Source organism: Symphalangus syndactylus, chromosome 10, assembly GCF_028878055.3.
Source record: "Symphalangus syndactylus isolate Jambi chromosome 10, NHGRI_mSymSyn1-v2.1_pri, whole genome shotgun sequence".
Lineage (NCBI taxonomy): Eukaryota > Metazoa > Chordata > Mammalia > Primates > Hylobatidae > Symphalangus > Symphalangus syndactylus.
Genome location: NC_072432.2, coordinates 28,794,567 through 28,821,080, shown reverse-complemented (window position 1 = coordinate 28,821,080; position 26,514 = coordinate 28,794,567). Strand labels below are relative to the sequence as shown.

General features: G+C 43.9%; 2 protein-coding genes across 7 annotated transcripts in view; both read right to left on the bottom strand.

The window, feature by feature from the left end:
* The window catches only part of LOC129492003 (small ribosomal subunit protein eS17-like), a 92,564-nt gene extending 66,974 nt beyond the window's left edge, over nt 1–25,590 (bottom strand). For 3 of the 6 annotated variants that reach the window (XR_010114043.1, XR_008660685.2, XM_063611108.1), the window contains exons 1-2: nt 24,723–24,790; nt 20,850–20,944 (exon numbers count right to left, since the gene is read on the bottom strand). The gene's annotated coding sequence lies outside the window, so the exon portion shown is untranslated. Of the gene's footprint in view, nt 1–3,269; nt 3,304–20,849; nt 20,945–24,159; nt 24,249–24,722; nt 24,791–25,226 lie in introns of those variants that run through there. The other 3 variants (XM_063611109.1, XM_063611110.1, XM_063611111.1) reach the window with 3 other exon arrangements.
* On the bottom strand, nt 21,597–24,728 carry OTUD1 (OTU deubiquitinase 1). The gene has a single exon (XM_055296764.2). The coding sequence runs from the start codon at nt 24,308–24,310 to the stop codon at nt 22,865–22,867; it is 1,446 nt and encodes a 481-aa protein (XP_055152739.2). The 5' UTR covers nt 24,311–24,728; the 3' UTR covers nt 21,597–22,864.
* Nucleotides 25,591–26,514: the final 924 nt, after the last annotated feature.

The following is a 26,514-nucleotide window of genomic DNA, read 5'->3' as shown; positions in this document are numbered from 1 at the left end:
TCTTCATCATTGTTGCCAGGTATAATGTCTGTGCCAGGTATGGTAGTGGAGATGTTTTCACCAGTGTAGTCCCTGCAGTGGTCTTTGGGTGTGGATCCTGGCAACGTGGCATACAAGCCTGCATTCTCTGGCTCACCAGGAAAGTCCATGAACAACCTAAGAAGTCCAGGATCAATAAATTTCCTATCTGCTTAAACTAACTGTATGGATTCTGCTGTTTATAATTAAGAGTACCAAGGGAGATAGCTGGGTATAGAATCAAGGATTAGAAATCATTTTCCCTGAACATTTTGCAAAGCATTGTTCCATGGTCTTCTTGCTATAATGTTTCTGTTGAGAAGTCTGATGCCATTCGTTTTCTTAAGATTCTGGATATGACTTATTTTTCCTCTCTGAAAGCTTTGAGACTATTTTTTCTATCCCTAGTACTCTAAAATTCCTAGTTGAAAGCATGAGTCTCTTTGCATTCCTTGGGCTGCCACATCTGGTTGTGTAGGTTGTGCACTGCATCACTTTAGGGAGCCCTACTCCCATCTTAGTCCATAGATACAACTTGGATGACTGCACAAGATGGCCTTGTGGACACGCTGTGGGACCTTACAATCTGAAGATGACTGTCATTGAGCTCTCAGAAATCTTTTGCCCAATCCTTCCTCTCAACCAATTTTTTTTTTTTTTTTTGAGACAAAGTTTCACCAAGGCTGGAGTGCAGTGGTGCAATCTCCGCTCACTGCAACCTCCACCTCCTGGGTTCAAGCGATTCTCCTGCCTCAGCCTCCTGAGTAGCTGGGATTACAGGTGCACACCACCAAGCCCAACTAATTTTTGTATTTTTAGTAGAGATGGGGTTTTGCCATGTTGGCCATGCTGGTCTCAAACTCCTGGCCTCAAGTGATCTGCTGGCCTCAGCCTCCCAAAGTGCTGGGATTACAGGCATGAGCCACCATGCCTGGCCTCAACCAGTATCTTTGTTCTATCTCTGAAACACTTTAGTCACAAACTGGACTTCCTAGATTAATCTCCTCATTTTCTTATTTTGTCTCTATTTTCCATTCCTTGTTCCTTATTCCACTTTCTGAGAGATTTCCTCCACTTTATCTTCCAACCTTCTACTGAATATTTAACTTCAGCTATGCTATTTTTAATTTACAGAATTCATTTTTAAAAATAGAATTTTGTTCTCCAGGATCCAAGATCTTCTCTTGTTTCTCTGAAGATGTCAATTAGAGGTTTGTTTACTTTTTTCTTTTTTTAGATTTTCTTCCATTCCCTGTATTCTTTGTTTCCTTTCTCTTTCCTGTCCACTAGCTGTTTCTTTTTTATTTGTTTTTGTCTCTCTTTTGTTTTAGAGATGACATAAATGCCTCATGATTCATGGCACTGATATTTCAGAGAGGGGCACTGAAAAGCTGATTGGAATCTGCGTGCGGGGGTCAAGGGGCTTCTCCACTGGTGGCTTCACTCTAATTGATCTGGTGTGGCTGTTTTGCTGAGGATCCCAACTGAGAGACTCTGTGGTCTTTTCTATTGGTCTGATCTGTTTCCTCAGAAAGAAATCTGCTGAGGACAGAGGAATCACCTGGCATCAGCATTCTCAGACTTAAGTAAGGAGAAGTGTTGGGGCATGTGGCCTTACCTTTCAGCATGTAGTTTTTTCACACAATGCCCAGTTTCAGTGCAGCAGCACATCCTTAGCCCTACACACACAGTCCAAAAGGTCAGAGTCTGTCTGGTTCTGCTGGAATAGGGAGGCTATTGTCATCTAGCTGTGTAGCCTAGGCAAAGGCATCCAAGGGCTTAACTACGTCTCCAAATTCCATTAACCTCAAGTGTACTGTCACCATCATGGGCAACCAAGAGCTTCCAGTTCTTTGCTGTCTCTGGGATTCAGCAGCATGAGGCTGCTTCTGGCTGTTCCCTGAGTCTGGTGAGGTTTTCAGCCCTTTGGTCTGCTATTAATAAGTCGTTTCCACATTTTATTTTATTATTGTCATCTCTTTTCCCACTTTTTTTGTCCTTGTGGGATTATGATTTTTTTCCACCATTTTTTGGAAAGTATTTTGGGAAGTCGAGGTGGAAAACATATGCTGAATATACCATTATTTAAAATCTAATGCTCTTTCTATACTTTAAATAACATATGGGAGGTCTATGGTGTGCTAGTCACTTAACCTCTCCTCTTCCTCATTTATATGTCACAACAATGTAGCACCTACCTTATGGGATTATCCTGAGAATTAAATGAGGAAAAGCTGGTGAAGCACTGAGTTTATTATAATTGTGAAAACAATGGAAAATGAAGAGGTTCACAACATGTCAACCCAAAATATGCCACTTTGGTAGATTATTTTGAGCTAAAAGAAACTGAAAATCAAGAAATGCAGGAAAAGTTCTTTACCTCCCACTCAACTACATAAAATAAAGCATAAATTTCCGGTTTAATAAAGGACATTTACAGTTATAAAATATCTATACCAGGAGGAGACCTATGCTGAGGCAACTCTGATCACCTGAGAAACTTATCCGCATAATAAGACAGCCTTTGTTCACCAAACACTTTCTCCCCTCACCTTCCCACAATTTGTCTCCACCACCCTCATGCCCCAAACCTTTATTTCTTTCTGTAGCTCAGGACGATTTATGCATCTCAATCATCCGGCCACTCCCTTGATTCTAATTTTTGTGGGACTCCCATACATATGTATGTAATTAAAATTGTTTTTCTACTATTAATCTGTTTTATGTCAACTTGATTTATAGACCAGCCAAAGAACCTAAAATGGTAGAAGAAAGCATTTTTCTTCCCCTTCAGGACCAAACAATACATGGCAAACAGCATGGCAAAGCCACAGGAAAGATCACATTCTCTGGGATTAATAAATAACAATAGTCCTCAAAGTGTGGTCCTAGGACCCACAGCATGAGCATCACCTGGAAGTTTGTTAGAAATGCAGATTCTTGGCCAGGCACAGCAGCTCACACCTGTGAGCTGCTTTGGTCCGAGACAGATCACTTGCGGTCAGGAGTTCGAGACCTGCCTTGCCAACATGGTGAAACCCTACCTCTACTAAAAATACAAAAATTAGCTGGGTGCCGTGGCACTTGCCTGTAGTCCCAGCTACTCAGGAGGCTGAGGAAGGAGAACCTAGGTGGCAGAGGCTGTAGTGAGCTGAGATTGCACCACTACACTCCAGCCTGGATGACAGAGTGAGACTCCATCTCCAAAAAAAAAACAGAAATTCAGATTCTTGGGCCAACCTCAGACCTACCACAACAGAAACTCTAGAAGTGGGGTCCTGCAATCTGTCCTGTAACAAGCAGCTCAGGAGCTCAGGTGATTCCGATGCCTGCTAAAGTCTGGGAACTGCTGATATAGAGACAAGGAAATGAACTCCTTCATTTCAGTTTGCTGGTTAGGGACCACCGTCAATCACTGGATATGTTTTGCATGCTGGGAAGAATAAGAACAACATTTAAATAAAAGCAGAGACATGTGGAGAGGTAACCCAGCGAAGAGACAGACTTGGAACATGGAAGACCTGTGTCTTAGCCTGTTTTGCTTTGCTATAAAGGAACACCTGAAGCTGGGTAATGTATAAAGAAGAGGTTTGTCTCATGGATCTGCAGGCTGTACAGAAAGCACGCCACCAGCACCTTCTTCTGTCAAGGACCCCAGGAAGCTTCCACTCATGGCAGAAGGTGAGGGGGTGGCAGGGGTGTCACATGGCAGAGAGGAAGCAATAGAGGGGAGGGAGATGCCAGGCTCTTTTCAACAATCAGATCTCTTAGATGTACATATTTCAGTGTGCAAAACAATAAAAAATTTAAAAAGACAGAAGAAAAAACAATCAGATCTCATGGGAACTAACAGAGTGAGAACTCACTTGCATGAGATTGACACCAAGCCATTTATGAGGGATCTGCCCCCTTGACCCAGACACCTCCCACTGTAACTGCCCAAGGGTTTCACTTTACCGGCTGCCTAGACAGAGCCGATTCATCAAGACAAGGGAATTGCAATCGAGAAAGAATAACTCATGCAGAGCCCACTGTGTGGGACACCGGAGTTTATTATCACTGAAATCAGTCTCCCAGAGCATTTGGGGAGCAGAGTTTTTAAGGATAACTTGATGGGTGTGCAGAAGCCAGTGAGCCAGGAGTGCTGACTGGTCAGAGATGAAATTATAGGGAGTTGGAGCTGTCTTCCTGTGCTCAGTCAGTTCCTGGGTGGGGGCCACAAGATCAGATGAGCCAGTTTATTGATCTGGGTGGGGCCAGCTGATCCATCAAGTTCAGGGTCTGCAAAATATCTCAAGCACTGGTCTTAGAAGCAGTTTAGGGAGCGTCAGAATCCTGTAGCCTCTAGCTGCATGACTCCTAAACAATAGTTTCTAATTTTGTGGCTAATGTTAGGCTTACAGAGGCAATCTAGTCCCCAGGCAAGAAGGAAGTCTGGTTCTAGATCCCTGAGGAATCGCCACACTGACTTCCACAATGGTTGAACTAGTTTACAGTCCCACCAACAGTGTAAAAGTGTTCCTATTTCTCCACATCCTCTCCAGCACCTGTTGTTTCCTGATTTTTTAATGATGGCCATTCTAACTGGTGTGAGATGGTATCTCACTGTGGTTTTGATTTGCATTTCTCTGATGGCCAGTGATGATGAGCATTTGGATCTAGAACTAGAAATACCATTTGACCCAGCCATCCCATTACTGGGTATATACCCAAAGGACTATAAATCATGCTGCTATAAAGACACATGCACACGTATGTTTATTGCGGCACTATTCACAATAGCAAAGAGTTGGAACCAACCCAAATGTCCAACAACGATAGACTGGATTAAGAAAATGTGGCACATATACACCATGGAATACTATGCCGCCATAAAAAATGATGAGTTCATATCCTTTGTAGGGACATGGATGAAATTGGAAAACGTCATTCTCAGTAAACTATCGCAAGGACAAAAAACCAAACACCGCATGTTCTCACTCATAGATGGGAATTGAACAATGAGAACTCATGGACACAGGAAGGGGAACATCACACTCCGGGGACTGTTGTGGGGTTGGGGGAGGGGGGGAGGGATAGCATTAGGAGATATACCTAATGCTAAATGACGAGTTAATGGGTCCAGGAAATCAACGTGGCACATGGATACATATGTAACAAACCTGCACATTGTGCACATGTACCCTAAAACCTGAAGTATAATAAAAAAAATAAAAAAATTAAAAAAAAGAAGGAAGTCTGCTTTGGGAAAGGGCTATTACCGTCTTTGTTTAAATTATAAACTAACTTTCTCCCAAAGTTAGTTCAGCCTACGCCCAGGAATAAACAAGGACAGCTTGGAAATTAGAAGCAAGATGGAGTCAGTTAAGTTAGATCTCTCACCGTCTCAGTCATAATTTTGCAAAGGCGGTTTCACCACTAGGCCTCACCTGCAACATTTTGGGATCAAATTTCAACAGGAGATTTGGAGGGGTCAGATACTCAAACTACATCAACCTGATTCTAAGCCCTGAGGTCTTGGTTCCTGTAGTTTTCTCTTCCACTCTGTAAGCTATGCCAGGATCCCACTCAGCAACTTGGATCAATAAATTTCCAATCCTTATTTTGTTTGTTTTTACAAAGCCAGTTTCAATGAAGTTTCTGGCATTTGTACCCTAAAGAATCCTGAATAATTCCCCACTCTTCATCTTTAAGAAGCAGAGTGAAGCTGACCTTCCCCATAACGTTGTCTTCAGTAGCATTGGAGAGGTGGCCAAGGGCAGCTCTTAGGACCTGGCAATTGGCTCTTCCCCTGGAAGGTTCTACAATGCTCAGAATTCACTATCTTCTCTGTATATATATACATGTGTAAATATGGACTTATTTACATGTACAAGAATCAAATTGAATAAATTTATTTCATCTTGGCATTTCTTATCTGATGAGCACATCCATGTTCATGAAACCACCACATGGGGTTGGCAAGAATTGCACTCGGGGTTCTGGACAGAAATATAGTTATAATTAAGCATTCATCAGACTGCACTCAGGCTCACTTCCTTGTTGCTAAAAGTCACATGTCACTAGATCCTGACCATCTGCAACCCTGTTGTTCTTATAGCTAAGATCTCTGACATTAGGGTCGTAAGACTGTAAGAATTGATTTGTATCCCCATTGTTCCTATAGACAGGATCTCTGACATTAGAATCATAAGGCTTTTGTTTAAGGATTGCTTAAGATGTTTTTCAGATCCATGAATTCTGGCAGCCAGTTTGAAGACTCACATAGAGGAATGAGATCAGCATGAGAATACAACTTCCTCATCTCCCTGTTCCATGACGCCCTGTGTTCTTCAATCCATCAATGATCTCCACACTTTGGCCCACTCCAAAACCCTCAGAAACTCCAACCCCAAATTCCTTGCGGAGATAGACTTGAGATTTCTCCCCATCTCTTGGTTCACTGACCCTACGATTAAACCTGTTTCTCTGCTGCAACCCAGTGTCTTGATGTATTGACTTGCTGTATGTATCAGGCAACAAACCTATTATGGTTACGTTCATACTATTCATAATATTTATGATTTTATGAATTTTCCTCATACTTCTTATTCTTCATCTTCTCTCTCCTAATCTTTCTATATTTCACAGAGAATTTGCTCACTCACTGAGAGTCATAAGGTCTTCCTTAGTTCAAGCTTTCCTAAACCTAGCTGATCATCAAAACCACCTGGGGAGACTCAAAAATATAATGACCATTTCCACTCCAGCGCTAAATCTCTTGGGGCCATTTTCTGCGCGCGCGTGCGCGCATGCACATACACACACACACACACACACACACACACCCATACCCTACTGAAACTAGTGGTCTCTATCTATGAGGGTTTTCATTGCCCTGAAAATTATAATGTTTCTTTAATACCAAGAATATCATCATATGCTTCCTTTTGGCAGTGAAATGTGAAAAACGAGTATTTATTTGTCGTACGAGTAATGTAGGAAACTAAATATGCCATCCTAAATCCTCTTTAACATAAAGATAATTTTCAGCTGATTATTTTGAGAAACAGCAAACACAGAGAAGCTCTGAGGACAGAGTATAAGGTTTTTTTTGTAAGGGGAATTTACATCTATAACGGGAATCTCCATTTGTAAGGGTGCCTCTCTCTCTGTACCAGGAAGAGAAGGATAACTCTTGTCAATGGAGAATGCACTGCCTTAAATCTGCATAACAAATCTTACCCTTGTTTACTATACCTTTCCTGGTCACCATCCTAAAACTTGCCTCCCCTGCTCAGAGGCCCCAAATCACTTTTCCTTTGTCATTATTATTAAAAGAAAAACTTCAGACAAATTAAAGAGTTTGATTGAATAAAGAATGATTCCCCAATTGGGCAGCTCCGAGAACCAGAATAGGTTCAGAGCAACTCTGTTTGGTGTCATATGGTGGGATAATATTTATGGACAGAAAAAGAAAAGTGACATACAGAAAATGGAAGTGAGGTAGAAAAGCAGCCACGTTAGTTACAACTTATTTGTCTTATTTGAGCATGGTTTGAACAATTGGCCATCAGTGATTGGCCAAAACTCTGTGATTGGCTCAAGAGTAGGTTACAGTCTGTTTACACATCCAACTAGGTTACAGTTCCCTGTTTTTGGAGAACTTTCAGTCCAAAGTTAAAAAATAAAAGGAGTTAGCTTTAACATCATTTAACCGTATATAAGCCTAAATTCCATTTTTTTTTGTTGTTTTTGTTGTGTTTTGCTTTGTTTTAGATGGAGTCTCACTGTGTCACCCAGGCTGGAGTGGAGTGGCGGGATGTTGGCTCACTGCAACCTCCACCTCCTGGTTTCAAGTGATTCTCCAGCCTCAGCCTCCTGAGTAGCTGGGACTGTAGGTGCGTGCCACCATGCCCGGCTAATTTTTGTATTTTTAGTAGAGATGGGGTTTCACCATGTTAGCCAGGATGGTTTTGATCTCCTGACCTCATGATCCTCCCACCTCGGCCTCCCAAAGTGCTGGGATTACAGGCATGAACCACTGCACCTGGTGCTATAAGCCTAAATTCTAAACACTCCTTTGAGTTACTCATTTCTGGGTATTTCCTTGTGTTACACGTGCAAATACACATGTTGTTACCGGTGGCAAATCCAACAGGTCTACAGCGAACTCAATCCTTGCCTCCTTGGAGGAAAGAATTCAGCCACAGGGCAGAAGTAGTTTCTAGGCAGAGGGAGAAACTGGGGCAAGTTTTAGAACAGGAGTGAGAGTTTATTATAAAGTTTTAGAGCAGGAATGAAAGGAAGTAAAGTTCAACTTGGAAGAGGGCCAAGACAGTGATTTGAATGATCCAAGCGTCCCATCCAGCCCTTGACCTGAGATTTTATACGTTAGCATGGTTCCAGAGTTTTCATTTCTCCTCCCCTGATTTTTCCCTTGGGGTGGGCTGTCTGCATATGGGGTGGGCTGTCTGCATATGCAGTGGCCTGCTAGCACTTGGGAAGGGCCACATGCACGGTGTGTTTACTAAAGTTGTGCACGTGCTCATTCTAGGTATTTTTCTCTTACCAGTTAACAGTTAAGCATTCCTAGAGGACGGTCATTTACCAGCTGAACTCTGCCATTTTGCCTATTAGTGTACATGTGTGAGCCCACTAGTCCAACTTTTGAGATCTTATCAGGAAGCTGCTGATCATCAGCTTCAGGTGTGTTCTGTCTACTGGGAAACTGTCTTCCCCGGCACTGGCTGTGACCAAGTGTTATTTTAGAGAGACAGTTTAACAATGGCCTGACCATCACCTATGGTCACCTGACACTCCTAGGGCGTAGGGGTGGGTGGCTCTCCTGTCCTGCTCATGTCTGCCTAACTACCTACTCTAACTACGTTAACAAATTTCACTTGGTTTTCCTCTTATTAATCTCTTTTGTTACAAAGACTCAGCCAGGAATCCAGAAGGATGAAAGGAAGAAAGATTTTTCCTCTCTTCTAGTGACAAAATTAAAGCTGAGTTTTTGTCAACCTAAAGGGAAGAGGCTGTGGCACAAGACATAATTTAATGAGTTTTCTTGAGTCAAAATGAGGACAGTTGCCTGGAAAACTCAAAACCAAGTAACCTTGGATATCAGCTCATTGGGCCTTTGTTAGAAGCAAGATTTTAAAAGCAAAAAAGGGGAACAGGCCAGGTGCTGTGGCTCATGCCTGTAACCCCAGAACTTTGGGGAGACTGAGATGAGAGGATCACTTGAGGCCACAAGTTTGACACCAGCTTAGGCAACATAACAAGAACCTATTTCTACAAAAATAATAAGCACAATCGTAATAATAAAATTACCCAGGCATGGTGGTGCATGCCTGTAGTCACAGATACTTGGGTGGCTGAAACAGAAGGATCGTTCAAGCCCAGGAGTTCAAGGCTGAGGTGAGCTATGATTATGCCACTGCACTTCAGCCTGAGTGACAGAGTAAGATCCTACCTCTTAAAAAAAAAAAAAGTGTCCATTCTAAACATGTTTTTTTTTTTTAAATCAACTTTTATTTTAGATTCAGGTGATACATGTGCAGGTTTGTTACATGGGTACATTACATGATGCTGCAGTTTTGGTATAAACAATCCCTCACCCAAGTAGTGAGCACAGCAGCCAGTATTTAGTTAGTCAACCCTTGCCCCTCCCTCTCCCTCCCCACCAGTAGTCCCCAGTGTCTGCTGTCACCATCTTTATGTCCATGAGTACCCAACATTTAGCCTCCACGTGTAAGTGCGAACATGCGGTGTTTGGTTTTCTGTTCTTGAGCTAAACGTGGTTTTGATATTTTTAGGCCAGTTGAAACTATCAATAAAGGAAAATATGAATAAATGTTCAGAATGGAAACTTGTCAATACTCACTGTTTTCAAAAGTACCTATAATTTTCATATTTTGAAATAAAATCTTGATATTAAATACACCATTGCAAAAATATTAAGATAAAATATTTGCATGAATAAAGAAAAGCAAAACCTATTAATATATAATGATAAAGTACTAATGCCAGTGTTAAAATAAAAACTTGAGACAAATTAAATCAACAGAGCTTAACTGAGCAAAGAATGATTCATGAAGGGGGCAGGCCCCAGAATCAGAACATGTTCAGAAAGACTCTGTCATTACAACCAACAAGTAGTCAAACAACATTAATGGACAGAGAAAAGGAAATGAGGCACAGAAACAGTTCCATTGGTTGCAACTCAGTGCAGCCTTATTTGAACCTGGTTTAAACAGTTAACCACCTATGAGTCGCTGAAACTCGGCTGCTCTGATTGGCTGAGACTCAGCTATTTACAAAATCATACTTATAAATTAGGCTTTCAATCTGTTTACATACTGAGTTAGATTGCAGTTTGTTACACACAACTGGTATGGAGGCCTCTAAAGCCGAAATTTAGTTTGATTTAATACCAGTCTAACAATCAATATTAAAAGTAATCTGAAATTAGAATAACCATAAAACAGAAGTTCAGGATTAACCTGAAGGCAAAGTTATAAACCAGGTTAAATGCATATAAATTAGTCTTGTAATTCTAAAGATAATAATTATAGAAGTAGCTGACATTTACTGAATGCTAACTCTATGCTTGACATGTATTCATTATGTTATCTCTAATACAATCTTTATAATCACCCTCTGAAATGGAGTTTCAATAACTATTTCCATTATTCAAATGATGAAGCTGGGTTAAACATATTAACTAACTTACCTAAGTTAGGTAAGTTTGTACTTACCTAACTTACGTATACTCGTACAGTGTATACCTAATACAAGTATGGGCCAGACACGGTGGCTCATGCCTGTAATCCTAGCATTTGGGGAGGCCGAGGCAGGCAGATCACATGAGGTCAGGAGTTTGAGACCAGCCTGGGCAACATGGTGAAAACCTGGCTCTATTAAAAATACAAAAAAATTTAGCTGGGCGTGGTGGCGGGTGCCTGTAGTCCCACCTACTCCGGAAGCTGAGACAGGACAATCACTTGAGCCTGGGAGGGGAAGGTTGCAGTGAGCCAAGATCATACCACTGCACTCCAGCCTGGGCAACAGAGCAAGACTCTGTCACAAAAACAAAACAAAACAAAACAAAACAAGTATCCTTGCACTAAGTGCTTTAGCCACAATTTGAATCCCAACCCGCTTGACTACAAAGACCTCTCTCACGAGTAAAGTAATTTGGGAGCAAGATATGATCATTATAGCCTCCAATTACTAAGCATCTAATACCACACAGCTTGAGAGTTACATAGGGCTTAGCATAGTGCCTACTACCCTCCAGGCAGTCAATATTTATTGAATGAATATTTACTTCCTACTTCCAAAAAGCATTTCCTTATATTGTTCTTAACTATTCAGCACATTGGTGTGGCTAGCCCAGGGTACATTCCCATCTAGATAAAATGAGAGTCGCAGTGACCGAGATATTCTTCCTTGGCTCTCTTGGTTCAAGGTTCACGCAGACCACTCACTGCCTGTTTCTTCTGCCAGTGCATTGCTGCAGTAGTATACTGTTTGAATGAATTACAACTTTCTTCACATTAATCACTCTGATTAACTCCTATGAAGGTTGTGCTTGTAGTATAGCTCCTCTGACTACGCTAGGAAGTCCCCTTCTCCTCAACAAGGATGTTAGTGGCCCTTTCTTGGGGTAGGCTATCTTTACCCTTCTCTGCTCTGACCCATTTATGATGATTCTTTAATTTCAGAGGATTGGCCTCATCCTTAAATCCAAACTATAACCCTTATATGGAGCTTCTAGCCCACTATAATGGGCTGGGCTTTTTTGTTTGTTTGTTTTTTTCCTTTCCTTTTTCGAGAATTGGGGTGAGGCTTAGTCATTTACTTTTAAAGACTTAGTAAGTTAGTAAAGTAAAATGGGTGAATTAGTAAATATTAGAGAGGAACATCTAATTTTAAGCCGAGCAGATGACATACAATTATTCTAAAAGAAAAACAAGAAGGGTAGTGGAAAAGAAGGAAATTTAAAAATAGAGAAAGAGGAAGAGGACCAGCAAGAGCCTAAAGAAGCGAAATCTGTGAAACCTAAAAAGGAAAAGTTTTTACGTATTGTTCTTTCCGAAGAAAACAGGGTTTGTGTTGAAGGCCAGACTTTCAAGATGTTTCTGACATACTAAAGAACAAGTAAGAATGGAAAGGAGGCCGGGCACGGTGGCTCACACCTGTAATCCCAGCAGTTTTGGGGGCCCAGGCGGGCGGATCTCAGGGCAGGAAATTGAGAACATCTTGGCCAACATGGTGAAACCCCATCTCCTCTACTAAAAATACAAAAATTAGCTGGGCATGGTGGTGTGTGCCTGTAATCCTAGCTACTTGGGAGGCTGAGGCAGGAGAATCACTTGAACCCAGGAGGCAGAGGTTGCAGTGAGCCAAGATTACGCCATTGCACTCCAGCCAGGGTGACAAGAGCGAAACTCCATCTCAAAAAAAAAAAAAAAAAAAAAGAAGAAGAATGAAAAGGAAAGGCCGGGTGCGGTGGCTCACGCCTGTAATCCCAGCACTTTGGGAGGCTGAGGCGGGTGGATCACCTGAGGTCAGGAGATCGAGACTATCCTAGCTAACACAGTGAAACCTCCTCTCTACTAAAACACAAAAAATTAGCCAGGTGTGGTGGCATGCACCTGTAGTCCTACTTACATGGGAGGCTGAGGCAGAAGAATTGCTTGAACCAAGAGGCAGAGGTTGCAGAGCTGAGATCATGTCACTGCACTCCAGCCAGGGCGACAGAGCGAGACTCTGTCTCAAAAAAAAAGGAAAGGAAATAGAAAAGTAGCAGCCTTATCAAAATATAGAAGGTTCAGCAGCTGTGTATACCTGTTGAGAAGCTGATGGGAACCGGAATCCTAAATTATTGCCACAGTTAATTATACTTCTGTATCTTTTTATATCTTTGCCATGGGAAATGAGTTAATGTATATTTTATTCACTTTATTCCCAGATACTTCAATATTATGATATATTTTTCTTCTTAAAGATATTTTACGGCCAGGTGCAGTGGCTCATACCTGCAATCCTAGCACTTTGGGAGGCCAAGGCAGGAGGATTGCTTGAGGCCAGGAGTTCGAGATCACCCTGGGAAATATAGTAAAACCCCATCTCTACAAAAATTTTAAAAAAAATTTTAATTAGTCGGATGTAGCCAGGCGTAGTGGCAGGCGCCTATAATCCCAGCTACTTGGGAGACTGAGTCAAGAGAATCGCTTGAACCTGGGAGGCAGAGGTTGCAGTGAGCCAAGATCTCACCACTGCACTCCAGCCTAGGTGACAGAGTGAGACTCCATCTCAAAGAAAAAAAAAAAAAAAGAAAATTAGCCAGATGTGGTGGTACATGCCTGTAGTCCCAGCTGCTCAGGAGGCTAAGGTGGGACAATCATTTGAGCTAGAAAGTTCAGGCGGTTGAGCCATGATTGTGCCACTGCACTCCAGCCTGGGTGACATATCAAGATCCTGTTTCTAAAAATATATGCAGATATTTTAAACGTATGTGTGTGTGTGTGTGTGTGTGTGTGTGTATGTATATATATGCTGTAAACCATTTCTTTTTTGTTTTTTATTTTAGTAATTTTTTTTTTCATTTTTACTTTGCAGGAGCAAGATCTAAACAATTTCTAATAAATGAAGTTAAAGAAGACTGTGATTTTTATGCCAAACTCCATTTATCCTTCTCCTTGGGAACTGTCTGGATGGTATTTTCCAGTTGGATGTGCTGCACGTGACATGTTCTGGAGAGAGCAGAAGTGACAGATGCCACCTCAGCATGTGCACTCTGCTCCCTCTCATCAGACCAGACATGACTACAGACTGTCATTGTGCAGATGGTGACAGTCCCTGGGGGCAGAGCTGCTCTTCTGACTGCACTGCTCCCCTTGGAGGAGTTAAGTGAGAAAGAAACTTTTTGTTATAGCAGCTTGGCCTAACACAACTGTATTGTCTAGGCTTGCAAGGTCACGTTGCCTTCCAAATCAGTAGAGCCATCGCAGCAAATCACATTCTGAGCAGTACTAGCTTCTGCCAACAGTCACGATCAAGTAAATGAACAGGGACCAGATGGGGTGGCTCACACCTGGAATCCCAACTTTGGAAGGCTGAGTTAAGCAGATCATCCGAGGTCAGGTGTTCGAGACCAGCCTGGCCAACATGATGAAACCTTATCTCTACTGAAAACACACACACACACACACACACACACACACACACACACACACAGACACGCAAATTAGCCAAGTATGTTGGCAGACGCTTGTAATCCCAACTACTTGGGAAGTTGAGGCAGAAGAATCGCTTGAACCGAGGAGGCAAAGGTTTCAGTAAGCCGAAATTGCACCACTGCACTCCAGCCTGGGCGACAGAGCGAGACTACATCAAAAAAAAAAAAAAAAAAAAAAAAGAAAGAAAGAGAGAGAGACAGAAAGAAAGAAAGAAGAAAGAGAGAGAGAAAGAAAGAAAGAAAGAAAGAGAAAAAGAAAAAAGAAAATGAACTGGTAATGAAAAATCAGTCAGAGAATGACTTTATATTGACAAGTTTAACATACATCTTAAATCTCTCTCTTCTTTGGCCTAGAATTCTGTGTAAGCAGTTACTGAGGTTTCTGTACCTACTGTTTATGGAGACATGAGCATTGTTTAGATTTAGTAAACAGCAAAAGCATTAACTGTTTACTCCCTTTAGGTCTAGTCAGTGCTTTTCAGCAAGATGGCGAAGGTAGCAAAGTAACAGCTAAGAATTTCCTGACTGCAGTTGTCCACTTAACTGTGGCATTTCCTTCTTCTTTCATTCCTATTACACCACTAGTGTAGCTTGTATTTCACTGTGAGAAACAAAAAGTGTGAATGTTTCCTGTTTGTCATCAGAACTGAAAGCCTTATTTGAATTTATTTTATAAATTGGCTGCAGAAGTGTCACATGACACACCGGTATAAATTCCCTTCACAAGCACCTATTTTGCACACCAGCTTTTTGTTCCTATAAGCTAAGAAATACAACCACATTGTCCATCCCTAAAATTATTCAAACAGACAACCTCTAATCTAGGTGGAACATTTGTTTAGACTCAATTATTACTTCAAGCATGTATCGTTAAGGCTAAATCTCTATACACTGACATTCTACTTGGCATCCTCACTTGCCAAAATAATTCGTTTCAAGTATAAAATGTCCTGTGTGTGTACATTTTTTTCCCTACTTTAACTGCTTTAAAATATAAAACTCATAGACCCCCACAGGAATTAATTCAACCTTTGCTTTTTTCAAATTGTCAAAATCTACTTGTCAGCATATCAATGCAGGGTATTTACTGACTCTATTAAACACTAATCAATATGAGAAAAAAATATTTTACTCTAAAGAAAAAGGAAGTTCAGGAGGAAGACTAAACTTTCTTACCTATGTAGATGTAATATACACACATTAAAGAAGTATTAGGGAGAGGAAATTCAAAGAGAACCGTCATATCTGTACTGGACTCATCTATGCACAATTTGATTTGGAGTCTGCATGAGGACCTAATATTTGAATTCCCTTGTAATTACCGCAGCTTTGTGGACCAGAAAACTAATAAAAAATGTATAAACAAGCTAGGTGTGGTGGCTCACACCTGTCATTCCAGTGACTTGGTAGGCTGAGGTGGGAGGATTGCTTGAGGCCAGGAGTTTAAGATCAGCCTGGGCAACACAGTGAGACCCTGTCTCTATATTTAAATATATATATGTCAGCCATGGTGGATCATGTCTGTAGTCCCAGCACTTTGGGAAGTCAAGGTGGGTGGACTGCTTGAGGCCAGGAGTTCAAAACCAGCCAGGACAACATAGTGAGACCCCATCTCTACAAAAGAAAAAAAAATAGCCAGATGTGGTGGCCCACACCTATGGTCCCAGCTACTCCAGAGGCTGAGGTAGGAGGATTGCTTGATCCCAGGAGGTCAAGGCTGTAATGAACTGTGACTCCATCCTGGGTGACACAGAGCAAGACCGTATCTCAAAAATGACATAATTAAAAATTTATAAACGGCTGGGAACAGTAGCCCATGCCTAATCCCAGCAACTCAGGAGGCCCAGATAGGAAGATTGTTCGAGCCCAGGAATTCAAGACCAGCATGGGTAACATAATGCTAGCCACTCAAGAGGCTGAAGCAGGATGATTGCTTAAGCCCAGGAGTTCAAAGATGCAGTGAGCTATGATCATGCCACCACACTCCAGCCTGGGTGACAGGTCAAGACCCTAGCCCTAAAAAAAAAAAAAGAAAAAAAAGTATAAATAGAAGAAAGACAATGGCAGGGACACACTATGAAGGATTATATATGGTAGGGAGGAAACAAAATATTAACTAGGCCATGACAAATCAGCTCCAATTTTGAGACTTAATATAGCCAACCCATTTGTTTTCTGAATATGCCACTGCACACACTCAGAGATCCCTTAATCAGACAAATCCAGGATACCACTAAACAATGAAAAGAGAAGACAATGCGAGCAGAAAAAAGCACTCTGGTTGACCAAAAACTAAGCTTAAACACGTTACTCACAGCAGAGCATCACAGTTCTGAATTAGAAACTCATTTCTAGTATGACAAGTTGTGTTATTTAAAAAAGAGAAACCCATTTCTTACGATTTTAGAGTCAATTCTGACAAGCACATTGATTAGTGTATCTAACTGAACATAGAAAATCATAGTGGGAATTGAGGTTGGAAAGTGACAATGGTAAGAGCTTTTATAATGCGAGGAAGTAGACAGGAAAAGTATAATCACAGAGATAAAATTCCCAGCACTAGATGGGCGTGGTGGCTCAGGCCAGTAAACCAAGCACTTTGGGAGGCTGAAGGGTGAGGATCACTTGAGCTCAGGAGTTTGAGACCTCATCTCTACCAAAAATAATAATTAAAAAATTAGCCAGGGAGATGCGTGGGATGGTGGCATGCACCTGTGGTTCCAGCTACTCAGGACGTTGAAATGGAAGGATCGCTTGAGCCCGGGAATTCAAGGCTGCAGTGAGCCATGATCATGCCACTGCACTCCAGCCTGGGCAACAGAGTGAGATCCCATCGTGGAACAAATTTAAAAAAAAAAAGTCCCAGAACTCTGAGATCCCTTTAAGTACAAATGAACTGTCACATTTCAGCCATCTGCAAGCACTAAAGGATTAAACCATATTCAGCTTTTTTTTTTTTTTGAGACGGAGTCTTGCCCCGTTGCCCAGACTGGAGTACAGTGGCGCTATCTCGGCTCACTGCAACCTCTGCCCCCGGGGTTCCAGCGATTCTCCTGCCTCAGCCTCCCGAGTAGCTAGGACTACAGGTGTGAGCCACCACGCCCAGCTAATTTTTGTATTTTTTAGTAGAGGCGTGGTTTCACCATATTGGCCAGGCTGGTCTCGAACTCCTGACCTCATGATCTGTCCACCTTGGCCTCCCAAAGTGCTGGGATTACAGGCAAGAGCCACTGTGCCCGGCCTCATATTCAGTTATTTTATAAAGAAAAATCAGTACACCATAACTTTTTTTTTTTTTTTTTGGACACGGAGTTTCGCTCTTGTTGCCCAGGCTGGAGTACAATGGTGTGATCTCAGCTCACCGCAACCTCCACCTCCTGGGTTCCAGTGATTCTCCTGCCTCAGCCCCCATAGTAGCTGGGACTACAGGCACCCGCCACCACACCAGGCTAATTTTTCTATTTTTATTAGAGATGGGGTTTCACCAATGTTAGCCAGGCTGGTCTCGATCTCCTGACCTTGTGATCCACCGCCTTGGCCTCCCAAAGTGCTGGGATTACAGGTGTGAGCCACCGCGCCCGGCCTTTTGTTTCATATTTTACACAAAAAGGAACTGTTCAGTTATTTAGAAAATTCAGTTGTGAGAAACAGGGCTAGATAAGGTTTTACTGTAAGTTAACTGATGACAGTGAACCCTCTCTGACCTTTACTCATAGAATCATTGTCATTGACCTAATTTACAACAGGAAGAAATACATTTTTTTCCAACAGCTGTTCTGATCTGATTTACACTACTTGCCCTGGTCCCACTGACCAATGACATAAGCATGCAGCCAGTATTATTGAGCACAACAGTCCTAACTCATGCTTGAATTCTGTTCAACATTTCCTTCTCAACCAGGCTACAGAGAAAACAGTCAAACTAGGAATTGCTAGAGACTGGATGTGGGATGGCAGTGACCCCCAAAGCAAAACAGAGTAAGTAATTTTGGAGAAGGCAACACCTTCAAGATCATAGCAGATTAGTGAAGTTCTATTTTTAAATAATTATAGTTGACCTGGTTTCTCAAGATGTTTGGAAGATGACAGAAAGATAAAATCAATGAATTCTCATTTTTCGTTTCAAAAACCATTTTGTCAGTTATAGAATTCAATACTGCAATATCTTTTTCTATTATTTGAGTTTAAAACGTGCATAGTCATTAATAATTCCCAGTACCTTCAGAGTCATTTTCATTTAATTTCACATCCTCCAACTAAATATTTTCCAAAGCTATATTTCTCAATTAATTCCTTCATTCAAAAATTTGGCGGTGCATAGCGACTCATGCCTGTAATCCCAGCACTTTGGGAGGCAGAGGTGGGTGGATCACTCAAGGTCAGGAGTTCGAGACCAGCCTGGCCAACATGGCAAAACCTCGTCTCTATTAAAAATACAAGGCCAGGCACAAGTGGCTCACGTCTGCAATCCCAGCACTTTGGGAGGCCAAGGCAGGTGGATCACAAGGTCAGGGGATCGAAACCATCCTAACACGGTGAAACCCCATCTCTACTAAAAATACAAAAAAAAAAAAAATTAGCTGGGCGTGCTGGCACGCACGTGTAGTCCCAGCTATTCAGGAGGCTGAGGCAGGAGAATCGCTTGAACCTGGGAGGCGGAGGTTGCAGTGAGCCGAGATCATGCCAGTGCACTCCAGCCTGGGTGACAGCGAGACTCCATCTCAAATAAATAAATAAATAAATAAAGTAAATAAATAAATAAATAAAAATACAAAAAATTACTTAGGCGTGGTGGCGGGCACCTGTAATCCCAGCTACTCGGGAGGCTGAGGCAGGAGAACTGCTTGAACCCGGGAGGTGGAGGTTGCACTGAGCCAAGACCACACGATTGCACTCCAGGTTGGGCGACAAAGCAAGACTGTCTAAAAAAAAGAAAAAAGAAAAAAGCAATTTACTGAGCACACGCTCTACTAGGTACTTGGGTTTGAACCCAGGGATTCAACAGGGAATGTGCCTATTGAGCTTAGTAAATCTGGGAAATCAAACTGAATTAAATGTCATCTAGTTTCTCAGTGCCTCTTTGAGATTTATAGACACTCTAGAGATGTACACAAAAAATGATGTCTGAACTTAGGATGTAACAAATAACTGTCTATTTAATGTGAACATGCTACATACTTGAATTTATCCAGTACATTTACCTACATATCAAATTATCAAATGTCCAAAGGACTACAATCTACTTTTCTTCCCTAATGCCTTTCTTCCACATGAGCACTAAATGTCATGGTAAAGTGCAAAACTTGGTAAAAAATTGTGTAAGTTTAACTTTTTTTTAGGAAGAGAAAAAGCACATAAGATAAACTTGAACAAAGTAATGAAATTATCTCCAGATTTTTTTCTTCAAGGCTGAGTGTGGTGATTCACATCTGTAATCCCAGCACTTTGAGAGGCTGAGGTGGGAGGATTGCCTGAGGCCAGGAGTTCAAGACCAGCCTGGGCAACATAGGGAGAACACCCCCGCCCCGCCCCCGATCTCTATGAACAATAAAAAATTAGCTGAGCATGATGGTACATGCCTGTAGTCCCAGCTACTCAGTAGCCAAGGTGAGAGACTAACTTGAGCCCAGGAGGTAGAGGCTGTAGTAAGCCATGATTGTGCCACTGCACTCCAGCCTAGGGGACACAACACCCTGTCTCAAAAATAATAAAATTTTAAAATTAAATTTAAAAACAGGACTGGGCATGGTGACTTATGCTTGTAATTCCACCACTTTGGGAGGCTGAGGTGGGATCACTTAAGCTCAGGAATTTAAGACCAGCCTGGGCAACACAGTGAGACTACATCTCTACTAAAAATTTTTTTAAAAAATTAGCTGGGTGTGATGGTGGACGACTGCAGCCCCAGTTACTTAGGAGGCTGAGGTGGGAGAATCACTTGAGCTCTGAGGTTGAGGCTGCAGCGAGCCATGACTGTGCCACTGCACTCCAGCCTACGTGACAGAGGGAGACCCTGTCTCAATAAAAACATAAGAAAAAAGAAAAGAAAAAGAAATCAGGACTTGGAATCCTAATTTGAAAATGAAACGGAACACAGAGGAAGCTACCCTAAAACAGTAATAGGCTTACAGAAGGCTTTTTTGGAATTCTTGTGTGTTCTACTCATACTTGTATAAAATTTTAAGCATCTCCAAATGTTATACAGTTCTAAATAAAGTGGAAAAAAGGGGTAGCCAGGTAATTCAAATAATAGAATTTCTTTCTTCCCAAATTACTTACTGAAGCCATGAAGCAAAACTTACCTACACAAAAATCTAGAGATCTGTGATTAGTAAACATTGAAACCGTTGACAAATTCTTTCCTTGATATTCAACGGCATCCTTCCAAGAACGTTAACCAATGAACTCAATCAAGTTCAGTTGTGTCTATGACTGTGCTGTCTAAATTACTAACTGGAAAGTAAAATATCCAAAATAGCTGCTTTTCTTACGCATTAAACATACCCCAACATTATGCACACAGGTGCACCAACTTAGTCCATTTGTGCTACTGCAACAGAATACCTATAATTTATAAAGAACAGAAATTTGTATTTCTCACAGTCTGGAGGCTGGGAAGCCCAAGATCAAGGCGCTCCCAGGTTCCACGTCAGGCGAAGGCCCCTTCCTCACAGATGACACGATCTAGGTGTCCTCCTGTGGCAGAACAACAGAAGAGCAAAATGGGCCTAAGCTAGTTGCTTCCAGATCTTTTTATAAAAGACACTAATTCATTCATGAAACAGAGCGCTCATGCCTTGAATCACTTCCCCAAAAGCCCAACCTCTTAATACCACCATAATGGGGATTAACACATGAATATGGGGTGGTGGGACACATATATTCAAACTATAGCATGCACTTTTCAACATCTTAAAACAGATTCCCGTGGTCTCAAGAGGCCAGACTAGACAAAAATTAGGGCATCTCTTTGGTTACTCTTTAAAACGTTAAAGTCTATACTGAGAGTGAGTGGAATACAAAAGTATGACATTTAATTAAACATTCTGCTGGCTGACACAAAACTTGCACTTCCTTTTTCATTAGCCAACAGGTACAGCTATAACTGTAGACAGAAATTATAATTAGAAATTAGAGCAATTTCTTGGATTATTCCACTTTTAAATTATATTTTATTCACGCTTATCCTTTGAAATTACTCATGATTAGCCTATCCTCTTCATGTGAGAATTTAGGAAACCTCTCTTGCTGTGGCATCTTTACGGAAAAAAAACTTGTGTACATGCATATGAGTAAGAAAGTTTCCTACAAACATCACAATTTAAAAACCACTCTATCCAAAAAGGCATTGTAAAAGTATAATTCTGCATTTTATTCATTCATTCCATCAGCTGGGAATTGCTCTATTGTACAAATACAGTTTTGTACAAAAAAATCACAAAATGTTACAAAATAAAAAAAGTACAAACTGCATTACTTAATAAATATGACTAAAAGTAGTTAAAGTGGCAGTAAGATAGATTTTAAGTTGGAAACATTGTTTGACCCAGCAAACCAAGCTCTGTTTACAGACATTTCTACATTAATACAGGGCAATCCTATTTTGCCTTTTGAAAGAATGTAAAGAAATATTAAGACAGTGTTCTCCTGCTATAACTGCCAAGGTTGGCTCCAGACATTTATGCCATTAGTTTATAAATCTCTTAGCTGGATCCAAGAAGTTATATAAAGCAGGAGGCTTATCTTGTCACAGAGTTTTATACCATGTTAACATTCTCTTACAACAAAATGACAAATGTAAATAAAAACAACTGAGAGCACCAGACAATCTACTCTACACATCAACCAGGGTACAGAATAATCATTCTGCCATCAGCAAATATCAGACTTTCATTCAAGTAAGACCTGGTACTATCCCTTAAAAGAGAAAAACAAAACAAACAAAAAAAAAACCACAAAAAAACACCTTCCCACAACCTTCAATTAAGTAATCTTCTTTGAAAGATTCGCCATTTCTAGAAAAATAATGACTCCAAAACAACAGCTCTGTTTCATCAAAATGGAATGGGCCAAACATCTGGTAACAAGAATGCATCAATATCCATTTGAAATAATTATCTAAGAATTGTGAAATTCAAATTTCAACAACATAAAATAACTACCAAATCACAAACTCTGTTCAAAATAATACATTTCATATAAAGCACTTCTCTGGATTTACGCCTGAAAGCTGTTTGTCAAAATGGAACACGTCATAGATGAAGGTACACCAGTTTTTAAAAATGTTGTGCAAAAATACATTTTTATAGAAAATAGACTACCAGGAATGAACAAATTTACACTGTGAGAAATCAGCTTGCAAATTAAGTAGAGCTCACTTTATACAGCAAATTATAAATAGCAGTAAAATCACCCAAAGCTATCATGAAACATCATTTAGGTGCCCAGCAACCTTCAGCTCTGAGAAAACATTCAAAAAGATGATTAAGGCATTACACCTACAGTAAAATCTACTAGCAAGTTTGAAAGTGCTATTACCCTGATTAAAGTTCATGTGATTCTCCAAACACAAGTTATATATGCAATGATTCCCAGGGTGTAAGGTTTTGAGACATTTCAAGAGCATGCATTTTGTTCAATGTACATTTTAGACAAGGATATGGCCATAGATTTGGCAAGTTCTTCGTCGCGTTTCCTTTGCACTTGAGTTTGTTTGCACCAGTTGTCGTACTCTGGGTTAGGATAGGAGTGATCAAACACAGCATCATAGTGTCCGTTACTGAGCCAACTGAGCCAAATACTAGGCCTCAGGGAATCCTCTGGGCCCAAATAATGAATCATGGTAGACACCGTGGGGCTCTCCAGCCTCCCTCCAGTAGTTAAATGGATATTCACATTCAGCATCTGCCCCATGGCCAGCAACTCCGGGTACCCAGCCCATGCCCCATCTTGGGCAGCAGCGATGATAAACTCCCCCACGTCGCCCTCAATCAGGGGGCTGAAGTGGTCGAGATGGTCGGCGATGTAGTGCACCGTCTGCTCCCTCAGCTCCCGGTGCAGGCTCTGGTCCCCGTACACCGTCTTGCTGACAGCTCGGTAGAGGCAGTTGCCGTCTGGAATGATGTGGAAACGGTACTTATTCCTCTGCCGCAGGTACTTGTCCTGCTTCTCCACCTCGGCCAGGTACAGGGCCAGCTTCTCGTCTCTGGGATCCGACCTGGAGACGATCACTGGCTCCGCCGCGCTGCTCGGGACGGCCTCGATGCTCCGGGTGGGGGGTGCCTCGGCCTCTGGGTCGGGCCTCCGCGCCGCGTCCCCACCGGGCGCGTCACAGCGGTCGCCGCCCCTCTCCCAGCCCCTGGGGCCCCTCTCCGCCAAGTGCTCTTCGCCCCACGGACAGGGGCCGGGATCGGGGCTCCCCGGGGTCGGCACGGGGCCTCGGTGCTTGGCGGCGGCCAGGGCCTGGCGGTGCTCGCTCAGTCGGAAGTTCCGATCGGGCCCCTCCCGTGTCGCGTCCAAGCCCGCGGGCTCGGGGCAGTCGGGCCGCAGCAGCTCCTCCAGGAGCCAGGCCGAGGAGCCCCGCCGCGGCGGGACCGGGGCTGCGGGCGCCGGGGCCAGCAGGAGGCAGCGGCCGCGGGGGGCAGCGGCGGAGCCCGCGGCGCCGGGAGCTGGCTCGGGCCCGTGCAGCAGGAGCCTGTCGGCGCCCAGGGCCCGCACGGTGATCTGCGCGGTGGACGTGTAGTGCGGCGGCAGCGGCGGCTTGCAGGACGCGCCGGGCGGGACGGCGGCGGCGGAGGCGGGCGCGGCGGCCCCGGACACCACCTCGAAGCAGGAGGAGAAGGCGGGCATCTTGGCGGCGGGGACAGCCGCGGCTTCCCGGTGCTCGGCGGCCGCGGCGGGCTGGCACTCACCAGTCTCGGGCTCGGGCGCGGCGCCGGCGGCTCCCGGGGGCTGCAGCGAGACCTTGAAAGGGGCAGCGGCGGCGGGTGGCGCGGGGGCGGCGGCCGTGGGACCCGGGGCCCCGGCGGGGTAGTGGGTGCAGACGCTGCTGTAGAGCTGCATGTCCCTGCCCGCCGCTCGGCCCCTTATAGGCGCGGCGAGCCCCGGAGCGGGGGACACACCCTCCGGGCCCGGGGGAGGGGACCGGCGGAGCGCGGTGACCCAACGGCCCCAGAATAGAGATGAGCGAAAGGCCGCCGGCTGCCGCGCGTCAGCAGCCGCGAATAGCGCCCGGGTCCCGGCCAAATTCCTGCTGCGCCACAGCACGGGGGGGCGGGGACGGGACGCGAGCTCGACCCCTGCCGGTGCGCTCGGCCCGCAGACCCGGGGCGCCGCGCCCGCTGCAGCTGCTCCGGCCCGCGGCGGCCGCTGGGGACTCACGGAGGAAGCCGCCCGCCCCGCTGGAGCGCGTCCCGCCGGCTAGGAGGAGCGCGGTGCGCGCGGAGGCCCGGGAGGCGGGGCCGCGGTTGTTTACCTCAGGCCTCGCGGCCGCGTCACGTGGACTCACTGGAATGCGCGGCTCGTTGCGGCGCCCGATTCAGCCTAGCCTGCTCGCCCCGCCCACTCTGGCCCGCGCCCCGCCCCTTGCCGCGCTCCGCCGACGTCACGGGCGTGGCCCTCGGCGCGCGCGCGCGCGGGCGGGGCGAGGCCGGGGGCGCGGAGGCCTAAGCAGTCCTAGGATTCCTAGCTGGGCCTCCCGCCCACGTGACTCCCACGGACCGCTTCCCCCACCTGGGCACTGGTTTCTGCGCTGCGCCACTCTCCTCAGCGGCTGCAGTGGATGCTGCGGGATGGAAGCTGCTTGGGGCGAGTTAGCATGCTCGGAAAACTTGCGTGGCAGGAAAGCTTCCAGCATGGGTGTGGAGAACGGAATGCTGCCTTAAAGTCTGTTTGGCCTCTGCATAGTCATGGGCTACCATCCCTGCTTGCATTCACTACTGCCTCTTTTCTGTTATCTTTTTAGAGATGGGGGTCTCACCTGTCTCCAAAGCTGGAGTGTACTGGCGCAGTCCGTAGCTCACTGCAGCCTTGACCTCCTGGGCTCAAGCGATCCTCCCGCCTCAACCTCCAGAGTAACTGGAAACCACCGGTGTGCACCACCGCACCCGGCTGATTTTTTTTTTAAGGCGAGGGTCTCACTACAGTTTCCCAGTCTGGTGTCGAACTACTGGCCTCAAGCTGTCTCCCGCCTCGCCCTCCCAAAGTGTTGGGCTTACCGGCCCTAGCCATCACTCTTGGGACCACCGCGTCTTTTCCTTTTTTTTTCTTTTTCTTTTTGAGGCAAGGTCTTGCTCTGCCTTCCAGGCTGAGTGCAGTGGCGCCATCACGTCCCACTGTGACCTCGACCTCCAGGGCCCAAGCGATCCCCATTCCCCAGCCTTGCCTTGGGCAGGGATGACAGGTACCCAGCTAGTTTTACCACTGTGTCTTTTCTATGCACTTCCTTGTACTCATTTGTTAAGGGTGAGTCCACTAGTGGATTCTCCTGCCCTGCTAAGACGAAACCAACTTTTCTGCAGCTCTGACCTATGCCATTTGGCAAATATCTGGCTTGGGCGAAAGCAAGGAAGCCTTTTAGGCTTTTATAAACAGCCTTTCTCAGAATACCAAATGCAGTATCACTTACGGCCTTTTGAAAATAGGTGCGATTGCTAGCCAGAGGTCAAAAGCGGTGGAGAAAGTCGTGACCTGCATTCTGAGGCAAGATAGACTATAGAAAATACTTCTACCAAGTCTTTTTGTAATACCCACCTTTGTAAGGGAAAGCCAGAGTAGTGGGAGACTTTTGCTATATTCTGAGCTTTGATCAAATGCTAAATTAACAGGGCCTAAACATTCAAATTGAACCTAGAGGTTGTCCTGACATTTTAGAGATAGGGAGACTGAACCTGTAGGTGATGTAGGCTGTACTCCGGTCCCCACCTTTCCAGTGGAATGTGAATTCCGTGAATTGAGAGACTTGGGTCTTGCTCTTAAATTTCCATCCCCTAACACCGTGCCTGGCACATAATTGGACGTCATTAATATTTACTAAGTGAATGAGTAGATGGAAAGCGAATTCCCAAGGTTTGTTAGACAGTAGGGAAGCCAAGATTACTATCCAAGTACCTTGACCCTAGCCAGGGCTTTTAATTATCTTTGGGCAGTATGACTGGCAGGGTCCCAGCTCAGGTCACTTCAGCCGCTTATGTAAATTAACTCAGAAGAAGGTAAATGACTGTCTAACTTTTCAAATTCTGGTAACTACCCCATTGGGAGCTTGAAGC

Coding starts and splice junctions, on each gene's coding strand:
- OTUD1 (XM_055296764.2), bottom strand. CDS start 24,310: ATGCAGCTCTACAGCAGCGTCTGCACCCACTACCCCGCCGGGGCCCCG.